Raw genomic sequence first — 11,700 nt, 5'->3', positions numbered from 1 at the left:
GTACTTCTTTTTCTCCAACCTGTCCTTGGTGGACATCTGCTTCATCTTCATCACCGTCCCCAAGATGCTACAGAACATCCAGGCAAAAAGCCAAGCCATCTCCTACAAGGGCAGCATCACCCATGCATTTTCTCATCGTCTTTGCCATACTGGACAACTTCTTGCTGACCGTGATGGCCTATGACCACTTTGTGGCCATCGAACACTCTGCACTACAGGTCATCATGAACCCCAGATCTGTAGGATACTGGGTCATGAGCGCCCCGAACTCCATACTGCAAAGTTTCATGGTGCTGCCACTGTCTTTCATGGTCCTGGAAATCCCCCATTTTATCTGTGAAATTAATCAAGTGGCTTGACAGGCTTGTTCCAACACTCTGCTGAATGGCATCGAGATGTTCGCTGCTACCTGGGTGCTGGACCTCAGACCTCTAACAGGCATCCTTTAATTCCACACAAAGATCGTTTCCTCCCTCAGCAGCATGGCTACGCTTGGGGCAAGTGAAAGGCATTATCCACCTGCGTCTCCCGATGACCGGGTCCCCATCTTCTACTGCATAGGTATAGGCATGTACCTGAGTTTTGCTGTCTCCCGCAGCTCCTGCTCCAAAGACATGGCCTCGGTGATTTACAAGGTGGTCGCCCCCATGCTGAACCCCTTCATCTACACCCTGAGGAACAAAGACTTAAACAGGGCTCTGAAAAGAATCCTTGGCACGGTGAGTGCCTGAAAGGGCCCTTGTCCCAGAGCTCAGAAAGGACCGGGATGACAAGACACAGAGGCAGGAAATTGCTCTCCTAACACCTGATCTTCATTATAACTTGATTCTGGATCTCCAGAAAGGTTCATTTACTTGGAATGACTTCTGTACAAACTCAATAGTTCACTTTGATCGTTTTTCGTTTTTTTTTAATTAAAAATATCTGGGACTGAAGTCGTAGCACAGCAGGTAGGGCATTTGCCTTGCTCGCAGCCAACCTGAATTCGATTCCCAGCATCCCATATGGTCCCCTGGGCACCACCAGAAGTAATTTCTGAGTACAGAACTAGGAATGACACCTGTGCATTGCTGGGTGAGACCTAAAAAGCAATATATTGCAATACATTGCGGGGGGGGGGGGGGGGGGAAGCATAACTGGCTTTGCTCAGGGCTGACTTCTGCCTCTGCACTCAGAGCTGACTCCTGGCAGGGCTCTGTGGACCGTAATAGGATACCGGGGATTGAACCCAGGCCGGCCTTGTGCAAGCCAAGAGCCTTTCCCGCTGTTCCAGCCCACATTCACTTTATTAAGCATCTGCTCTGATGAAAAATTTGGGGGTCACACCCAGCAATGCTCTTGGCTGACTCCTGGCTATGCACTCAGGGATCACACTTGGCCGGGATCCGTGGATCCTGTGGGATGCCAGGATTTGAACCCACGTCAGCCATGTGCAAGATAAGTGACCTACTTGCTTTGGGCCCAAAGGAACATTTTTTTTAACTATCCAGTTCAGGGTATTTGCCAAGGTTACTCTCCAAGCTTTGGATCAAGAGAGGTTGGACTCTTGCACAGACACCTGAGATTTTGTAACACTCCCTCCTCATGCCAAATGATTTCATCTTACTTCCCTCCAATAATTATTACTTGATTTGAAAATATTGCACCATGGCACCTAAGTGTATTTATCTAATTTTCCCCTAGAGGCACTGAAATGCTTTTCATTTATAACACCTCAACTCTGCTGTGATGAGTTGCCCTCATTCAGTTTGAGCATATAAAGAGTGATATTCTCTTATTTTGGTTTTGGGGCCTCACTCAGTGATGCTCTGGGATTCCTCCTAGCTCTGCACTCAGGAAATCACTCCTGGCAGTGCTCAGAGACCATAAGCTATACCAGGGATCCACCTCCGGTCAGCCATGGGAAAGGCAAATGATTTCCCCACTGTACTACGACTCCACTAGTGGCTAATGATATTCTTGAATGAAAACAAGGAACTATTCATCAGGGCAAGAGTCACCCACATTTTCAGCTATGGGGCACTTGCCTTGCATGCAACTGACTGTTTCAATCCCCAGCACCCCCCAAATTTCTGGGTAAAAGGCCAGGAATAATACCTGAGTACTGCTGGGTATAACCTAAAAGAAAATAGTTTGTTACACCCAGTTCCTCTGGCTTTAACAGAGGAGAAAGGGCTGGAAGTTCTCACCTCCAGCAACCCAGACCCGGCAGTCTGGACTCCTCACCAGAAGGAGAAACAGCAGCATCACGACCAAAGTGCAAGATGGGATCCTTTAGTAACATAGTGAGGATTACCCCTCAGTAGGCAAAACAGGAATTGGAAAAGAGCGAGACCGCGTAGAAAGTACAGTGGTGGAGCACTGGCAAGGCAGGCGGCCATTCTAGGCCAGATCCCCGGCACCCATAGGGTTCCCCAACCACTGTCATGAGTGATCCCTCAGCATCATCTAGTGTGGGACCCCACAACCCCTGAAAAAAAAACCCTACAAAGTATTCAGTTTTCAGAAACCTCAGAGAGCAGAGATGGGAGTTCAGTGGTTAGAGAACCTACCCTATGCATGGTTGACCCCAGTTTAATCTGGCATCCCATAAAGGTCCCCCATCCCACCACAATTGATCACTGAGCATCAAGCCAGGAGTTAGCCCTGAAAACAGTGAGTGTGTAACCCCTCCTCAAAAAAAAGTAACAAACCCCAATAATAAATGACTTGGATCAGTCTGCTCCACCCTAATCTGAGGATCTGGGCTCAGGTTTACCCAGGCCTCCCACCCCCACAAACCTATATGGAACTCAATGTGGCCACTGCAACCCACCTGAGTTAGTCAACATCCAGGTAAAACTGTAAAGGATTTATCAGTTCCGAGGGCTCCATGAAATACGGGACACGCAGCAAGTTCTTTGGTGGAAACTCACACAGAACCTGGCGGCTGTGTGCCAGGCCAGAATGCTCTCCACTGTTCTCTTTAGATATGGAAACTCCTACCACAATTGCCAAGAGAGCAAGTGGTCCCTCGCTCTCCAATGGAGTGGCAATGGAGTGGCACAGGACCCACTTTATTTCTCATACATGGAACCTTCACTTCATTCAACACACAGAGCACAATGAAGCGTCTCTCTAGCTCTGGAGGGAGGGAGATTCTTTTCTCACAATTCCAAGGTCAGACGAATAACCAAAATGCTTCCACTGGGAAATGAAAAAAACTGACATTCATTAGGAATGGACATTTTTTTTTAAATTTATTTATTTTTAATTAGAGAATCACCGTGAGGGTACAGTTACAGATTTATACACTTTTGTGCTTATACTTCCCTCATACAAAGTTTGGGAACCCATCCCTTCACCAGTGCCCATTCTCCACCACCCGTAAACCCAGTGTCCCTCCCACCCTCCCCAATCCCATCTCCCCCCCACCCCACCCTGCCACTGTGGCAAGGGTGGCAAGGCATTCCCTTCTGTTTTCTCTCTCTAATTAGCTGTTGTGGTTTGCAATAAATGTGTTGAGTGCGTGCCAAGGATTCTTTTCAGAGCCCTGTTTAAGTCTTTGTTCCTAAGGGTGCAGATGAAGGGGTTCAGCATGGGGGTGACAACCGTGTAAATCCCTGAGGCCTTGTCGCTGGATCAGAGCTGCAGGAGGTAGCAGAATTCAGGTACATGCCAATACCTATGCAGTAGAAGAGGGGGACGCAGGTGGAAAATGCCTTTGACTTGCCCCGAGCATAGCCATGCCCCTGAGGGAGGAAATGATCTTTGTGTAGGAGTAAAGGATGCCCGTGAGGGGTCCACCGTCCAGAACCCAGATGGCGGCGTACAGCACGATGCCATTCAGCAGAGTGTCAGAACAAGCCTGTCAAGCCACTTGATTAATTTCACAGAAAAAATGAGGGATTTCCAGGACCATGCAGAAGGACAGTCGCAGCACCATGAAACTTTGCAGTATTGAGTTCAGGGCGCTTGTGACCCAGTATCCTACAGATCTGGGGTTCAGGATGACCGTGTAGTGCAGAGTGTGGTAGATGGCCACAAAGTGGTCATAGGCCACCACGGTCAGCAAGAAGTTGTCCAGTATGGCAAAGATGATGAGAAAATGCATGGGTGGATGCTGCCCTTGTAGGAGATGGCTTGGCTTTTCACCTGGATGTTCTGTAGCATCTTGGAGACAATGGTGAAGATGAAGCAGATGTCTACCAAAAACAGGCTGGAGAAAAAGAAATACATGGGCATGTGGAAGTGGGGGTCCAGATGCTGCAGATGCTGCCCCATCTGCTGCAGATGCTGCCCCACCCCTGCTTCTAACCCCCTCCCCCAATCACCCAGCAACCTCCAGCAACCCAGACCCAGAAGAGTCTGGACTCCGCACAAGAAAGAGAAACGGCAGCATCACAACGAAAGTGCAAGATGGGATCCTTTAGTAATATAGTGAGGATTATACCTCAGTAGGCACAACAGGCATCGGAAAAGAGCGGGGATCAGGTAGAAAGGCCAGTGGTGGAGCACTGGCCAGGCAGACGGCCATTCTAAGCTAGATCCCTGGCACCCATAGGCTTCCCCGACCACTGTCATGAGTGATCCCTGAGCATCGTCTGGTGTGGGACCCCACAATCCCTGAAAAAAAAAAAAAAATCTTCAAAGCTGTTTTCAGAAACCTCATGGAGCAGGGATGGGAGTTCAGTGGTTAGAGAACCTACCCTATGCATGGCTGATCCAGTGTAATCTCTGGCATCCCAAAAAGGACCCCATCGCACAATGGATCACTGAGCATCAAGCCAGGAGTTAGCCATGAAAACAGTAGGTGTGTAACCCCCCTCAAAAAAAAGTAAGAAACCCCAATACTCAATGACTTGGGTCAGCCTGCTTCGCCCTAATCAGAGGATCTGGGCTCAGGTTTACCCAGGCCTCCCACCCCCACAAACCTATATGGAACTCAATGTGGCCATTATTTCACTGCAACCCACCTGAGTTAGTCAACATCCAGGAAAAACTGTAAAGGATTTATCACAGTTCCGAGGGCTCCATGGAATATGGGACACGCAGCAAGTTCTTTGGTGGAGACTCACACAGAACCTGGCAGCTGTGTGCCAGGACAGAATGCTCTCCACTGTTCTGTCTTTCTATGTGGAAACTCCTACCACAATTGCCAAGAGAGCAAATGGTCCCCATGGCACAGCGACCCACTCCCTTTCTCATACATGGAACCTTCATTTTGTTCAACACACAGAGCACAATGAAGGGTCTCTCTAGCTCTGGAGGGAGGGAGATTCTTTTCTCACAATTCCAGGGTCGGGCGAATAAACCAAAATGCTTCCCCTGGGAAATGAAAAACTGACATTCATTTTGAATGGACATTTATTGTAGAGTCACTAATGTCTCTAAATTTTCACGCAATAGGGTAAGCAGATGCTCAGGTCTAAGTAGCTAGGAGGATTATTGTCCAATTGACCAGCCACCGATGTTTATAACAGTGACCAAAGCTCATATGACATGATGTACATATGATTGTGATTGAAGAAAAATGATCTTCTTCGAAGCCCAGATCTGTGAAGAGATTCCACATTGGGTGTTGAATCAACACCAACCCCTGCCACCTGTCTGTCTGCCTAAGGTGCCAGCATTTCTCTATCTCCGGGTCCTGAGGCAGAACATTGTCTGGTGTCACAGGGCAGCTTTTAGTCGGCTGAGCACGGGCATCTTCACTGTGGTCAGTGCTAACTTTGCCTCCATCAGTGTCACCAGAGCAGTAAGACAGTAGGCAGGGAGCCCAGCTTGCATGCAGCCAATCCAGGGTGATTCTCAACACCCTGAAAAGTCCCCAAGCACTGATGGAGTGATCCCTGACTTCAGGATCACAGGAGAAAACCCTGAGTATCAACCTGTGTCCATGGGGCTGGAGAGATAGCACAGCGAGTAGGGCGTTTGCCTTGCACGAGGCCGACCCGGGTTCAAATCCCACCATCCCATATGGTCCCCTGAGCACAGCCAGGGGTAATTCCTGAGTGCAAAGCCAGGAGTAACCCCTGTGCATCAGCCAGGTGTGACCCAAAAAGCAAAAACAAACAAACAAACAAAAAAACAATCAACCTGTGTCCAGATTAAAAAAAAAATCTCTGAAATACTTGATGCTTGTAAACTCTACCTGAAACAGTCGTGGAAATCATGCAGCAGCTAAAATAAAATAGAATTTTAGCGCTGAGCCATAGTAAAGACGAAGGAGCACTCCATGCAGCAATTGACCTGGGTGCAGCCGGGGACATATCACAGGGACAGGCAAGGCACGCAGGATTCATCTCTGAGAGCAGAGCCACTAATCTGCCTGGAGCAGCATCAGGTGTGGGCTCCAAAGAAATATAAACACAAAAAACATAACGTCACTCTAATATAATACCACACTAGACTCTCTCCTGAGGCTCCACAAGTCATAAATGACTTCACAGCAGCCAAGATTACAGTTTCTGGGGGCTATCACAATAGCACGCAGGTAGGGCACTGGCCTTCCAAGTGGCTGGCCCACGTTTTGATCCCAGCATCCCAAAGGATTCCCTGATAATCACCAGGACTAATTTGCAGGGAACAAAACTTCAAGCCATTCCTGAGCATCATCAGTTGCAGTTCCAACATGATTTAAGAAAGAAATAGATTTACTCTGATCTTTGGATGGGGGGGGGGGCGAACTGGGGCACAGAGTTGTACCCCACATGCTCTTGCAACAACAAGGTTTCTTTCCCCACAGGTTGGTAGAAAAAGAGGAGTATCCTGGCATAGGGCAGAAGATTCGTTCAAAGCTTCTCCCCAGTGTGGGTATGGCAGACGTGCGTGTGCAGGGTTGCAGCCTGGCCAAAACCCTGCCCGCAGAGGCACACAAATGGTTGCTCCTCAAAATGCCTCCTGAGGTGCTGGCGTTGGTGCTGCGCGTGTCTGAAGACTCTGCCACACTCCCCACAGGTGAGGGGCTGGGTTGTCTGCTGAGTCTGCAGGTGGCCTGTGAAGTTGGAGTGGCAGCGGTAGGCCTTGCTGCACTCAGGACACTAGAAGGGACTGTGGTTCGTGTGCGCCATCAGATGGACCTGGAGGGTGTCTGGGCTGCGGAAACATTTCTGGCAATGTGGGCACATGTAGGGCCGCTTGCCTGTGTGGCTACGCATGTGATTGGTCCTTGTGTTGCTCTCCCGGAACGCAATCCTGCACTCCGGGTAGACCTAAGGACTTTCCCGAGTGTGGGTCAATCTGTGCCTACGCAACACTGTGCTCGTGCTGAAATTTTTCCCACACTGCTCGCAGACATAAGGCCTCTCCCCAGTGTGGGTCCGGCTGTGCTTACGCAGGTTTGAGCTACTTCTGAAGCTTTTCCCACATTGCTGGCAGTCATACGGCCTCTCCCCGGTGTGGGTCCAGCTGTGCGTACGCAGATCCGAAGGAGTCCCGAAGCTTTTCCCACACTGCTCGCAGGCATAAGGCCTCTCCCCGGTGTGGGTCCAGCTGTGCTTAAGCAGGGCGGAGCGAGTTCCGAAGCTTTTCCCACACTGCTCGCAGACATAAGGCCTCTCCCCAGTGTGGGTCCATTGGTGCATAAGCAACACCGAGCGAGTCCCAAAGCTTTTCCCACACTGCTCGCAGGCATACGGCCTCTCCCTGGTGTGGGTCCAGCTGTGCGCACGCAGGACTGAGCTAGTTCTGAAGCTTTTCCCACACTGCTCGCAGGCATAAGGCCTCTCCCCGGTGTGGGTCCAGCTGTGCTTAAGCAGGGCGGAGCGAGTTCCGAAGCTTTTCCCACACTGCTCGCAGACATAAGGCCTCTCCCCAGTGTGGGTCCATTGGTGCATAAGCAACACCGAGCGAGTCCCAAAGCTTTTCCCACACTGCTCGCAGGCATACGGCCTCTCCCTGGTGTGGGTCCAGCTGTGCGCACGCAGGACTGAGCTAGTTCTGAAGCTTTTCCCACACTGCTCGCAGGCATACGGCCTCTCCCCAGTGTGGGTCCGGCTGTGCTTACGCAGGTTTGAGCTAGTTCTGAAGCTTTTCCCACATTGCTGGCAGCTATACGGCCTCTCCCCGGTGTGGGTCAGGCTGTGCTTACGCAGGTTTGAGCTACTTCTGAAGCTTTTCCCACATTGCTGGCAGTCATACGGCCTCTCCCCGGTGTGGGTCCGGCTGTGCGTACGCAGATCCGAAGGAGTCCCGAAGCTTTTCCCACACTGCTCGCAGGCATAAGGCCTCTCCCCGGTGTGGGTCCAGCTGTGCTTAAGCAGGGCGGAGCGAGTTCCGAAGCTTTTCCCACACTGCTCGCAGGCATACGGCCTCTCCCCGGTGTGGGTCCGGCTGTGCTTACACAGGTTTGAGCGAGTCCTGAAGCTTTTCCCGCACTGCTCGCAGGCATACGGCCTCTCCCCGGTGTGGGTCCGGCTGTGCTTACACAGGTTTGAGCGAGTCCTGAAGCTTTTCCCGCACTGCTCACAGGCATATGGCCTCTCCCCGGTGTGGGTCCGGGTGTGCGCATACAGGTTTGAACTAGTTCTGAAACTTTTCCGACATTGCTCGCACTCATATGGCCTCTCTCCCGTGTGGGTCCGGCGGTGCTCATGCAGATGCCAGCGAGTCCTGAAACTTTTTCCACACGGCTCACAGGTGAAAGGCCTGACCTCAGAGTGCACTTTAGGGCGGTCTCGAGGCATACAGGGATACTGGAACCTCTGTGGGCACTCAGGGACATTAATGGGCCTCTTGAGGTCAACATGGATCTCGGCATGACCCTGCAGGTATGTGGGGTAGCAAGAGCCCTTCCCACAGAGCTCACACACATAAGGCATCTCCTCGTGCGGCTCCCTGATGTGACACATCAGCAGGTTGGTGAAACTGACGGTATCCCCACACACTTTGCGTTCTTTGGATGTTGGGCTCCAGGTGCGAGCACCCCACAGAGGGCATTGCCTGAGAGCACCAGAGTTGAGAGAGGGGGTCCCCTCAGCGGCCGGGCAGCAGATGCCCTCCTGAACGAGGTCACGTGGAAGAGAGCTGTGGGAAAGTGTTGGGGGGTGCCCGGGGGAAGAACATTCTGCAGAAGAAGTAGCAGGATTTTGGGCTGCAGTGAGGCTTCGAGTTCGCCTCGAGGTTCCTCTGGCTTGTGCAGGAGCTTCGTGATCATAACCGAGACTGTTTATCAAGAGGTATCTGCCAATAATGAGACACAATGAGTAGAAAAGCAAGATCATCCCGACAGCTGAGGCCACAGGACAGTGGGAGAGCGGGAACTGTGCTTCATGCTGCCCTGGACGCATCCCCTGCACACCATCTGGTCCCCTGCATGCCCCGAGGAATGATTCCTGAGCGTTAGGAACAGGAGTCAGGACTAGGAAATGCTCACAACACAAAATAATAAATGAATATCAACAATCAATCACCAGCCTCGATCATGTTTTGTTTTGGTTTTTTGGTTTGGGGTTTATTTTTTTCCTCCTACTTTGCGGTCACACTTTGCAGTGCTCAGGGTCTACTCCTAGCTGTGGACACAGGAATCACTCAGAAGCAAGGCCTTGGAAGCCCAAAACCATGTTGGAAATTAGACCCTAAGCACTGTACTATAGCCTCAGGCCTGACTGTAGGACTTTTTGGATATTCCTCTGAATAAATTCGTGATTTATCATTCATCAAAGCCTTACATGCAGGGAGCTTTTTAAGCCTGTAAATGGTGAGGTAGCATATGGGGACTTGGAGAAGGGGCTTATCTCCGAGAAGGGTCCTGGGTGGAAACCACTTAAGAAGCCAGCGGAGGCTGCCAGCCTTGCCCCAGGACCCTCACCTTACATGACTCAGGTCAATTCGGACCCCATAGTCTGGCCAGGAGGGATTGCTGAGTGCAGAGCCAGGAGTCAGCCATGCTCATCAGGGGTGTGGTAAATAGAGCAGGCCCACGAGGGACAGTGTGAAGGGGACAGTACTCAGTACTGTACTAGTTTGACACACTGGTTTTACTTCGAAAGACATTGGAGACTCCCAATAAGTACCCCGCTAGCCCCCCTCCCCGCCAATAACACCCTCCTCCCTTCCCCCCTCGGCCACTTCACTCACTTCTGTTGTCGCTTCTGCATATGCTGCTGGTCACTAGCATCAGGGAACATCTGCTTCTCTCTTAAATGATTGCAGGAATCATTGCTCATGAACCCCACAGTGCTGTCTTCACTGAACAACTTATTCTCCAAGACACGCCCAAGAGCACCACTGTCTTTTCCTGGAGAGAAACCCTCTGGAACAAGCAGGAAGACAATTCAGTCCCCAAGGAAGGCTCTGGGGAGGGGTAGAGAAATAGGACAGCCGGGATGGCACTTGTCTTGGACACAACTGACCCGGGTCACTCCCCAGCACCCAATAGGCTCCTCCTACCAATGCCAGGCACCAGCCCTGAGCATCACCAGGTGTGTATATCAAAGAAAAAGGATGATTTTTTCTGAGGGAACAAAAAAGAACTGGAAAAGGACTGATGCAACTGATTTGCTTCAACAGACATGGAAGCAGCTGCCTTGAATGAGGTGGGTCAGATTCCCGCACCCCACAGTGTCCCTTGAGCATGAACAAGAGCCTCCCTGGAACTCCAGGTGTGGGGCCTGTGCCCCCAGGAAGAAGCTCCAAGGTAGCACAATGCCTTGCATGCTCCTGGCCCCGAATATAATCTTGGGCACCAGCTCTCTCACTGAGCACTTCATGGTTTAGCCCAGGGCCCCGATCACTGGGGGGACCAACCAGCAACTCTAGGATCACAAGAGCCAGAGGTGCAGGCGGTGGCCTTGACACCCCGCTCTACCCAGTGTGGCCCTGAATCAGAGAAAAGGCAGTTAGGCTGAATCCGTCTGCCTGACCGGGAATGCCCCTCGGCAGGGGTAGGGTGCCCATAGACAGGCCCCTCCCTCCCCACATCCCTATTCCATGTCTGTAGGGAGCCATTTTACAAGCCTGGCTCTTATCCTCTAGTCAAGTGGAGGCTTATTTGGGATTTCTGTAACAAGGTCACCACTACTGACCTTACTGATCTTATCAGTTCGCCATTCCTCTCACTAGCCAACGCCCATGCCTGATCTGCATTTTACTATTGTTCCTATGGGGGTCCAAGCATGCATACCGCCCCCTCCCACCAAGAGGTATAAGTATTGTAACTGCTGTGAATAAACTCTCTCTTTCTCCTCCTCCTTCTGGCTCTGCGTCTGTTCATTCAGTTATGTCCCCTCCTTAGCCCCAGGAAGGGTCCTCCCTGCGGGACAGGATGGGACCCCACACATGTCCCCATTGGGAATGCGGGCAGCGGACTCCGTGCCCTGAGCTGTGGGAAAGGGTCGCGCCTGAGCCTCACCCACGAAGGCCAGGTGCCTGCAGGCCTCCAGCATCACGTCTCTGTACAGGCACCTCTGGGCAGGATTCAGCAGAGACCACTCGGCCCGGGTGAAGATCACAGCCACGTCCTCAAAGGATACCGACTCCTGAAACACACAGATGCCAATCAGCCAGGGGTCCTCTGCATCCCGGGGGGGGGGGCAGTGGGACTCAGGTGGGAGACATTTGGATCCTGGGTTTAATTTAATCTACCTTATTTATTTATTCATTTATCTATTTATTTTTGGTTTCTGGGTCACACCCAGAGATGCACAGGGATTACTCCTGGCTCATGCACTCAGGAATCACTCCTGGCATTGCTCAGGGGACCATATGGGATGCTGCGAA

General features: G+C 51.3%; 1 protein-coding gene and 1 pseudogene across 1 annotated transcript; both read right to left on the bottom strand.

The window, feature by feature from the left end:
• Positions 1 to 3,572: 3,572 nt before the first annotated feature.
• LOC101551145 (olfactory receptor 7A10-like) lies at positions 3,573 to 4,263 on the bottom strand (annotated as a pseudogene).
• Positions 4,264 to 7,193: 2,930 nt separating this feature from the next.
• On the bottom strand, positions 7,194 to 8,801 carry LOC129401817 (zinc finger protein 709-like). The gene has a single exon (XM_055124688.1). It carries the CDS (start codon positions 8,799 to 8,801, stop codon positions 7,194 to 7,196), a length of 1,608 nt encoding a protein of 535 aa, XP_054980663.1.
• Positions 8,802 to 11,700: the final 2,899 nt, after the last annotated feature.

The sequence above is a fragment of the Sorex araneus genome, chromosome 2, assembly GCF_027595985.1.
Source record: "Sorex araneus isolate mSorAra2 chromosome 2, mSorAra2.pri, whole genome shotgun sequence".
Classification (NCBI taxonomy): domain Eukaryota; kingdom Metazoa; phylum Chordata; class Mammalia; order Eulipotyphla; family Soricidae; genus Sorex; species Sorex araneus.
This window is presented reverse-complemented; position numbering and strand designations above follow the sequence as displayed.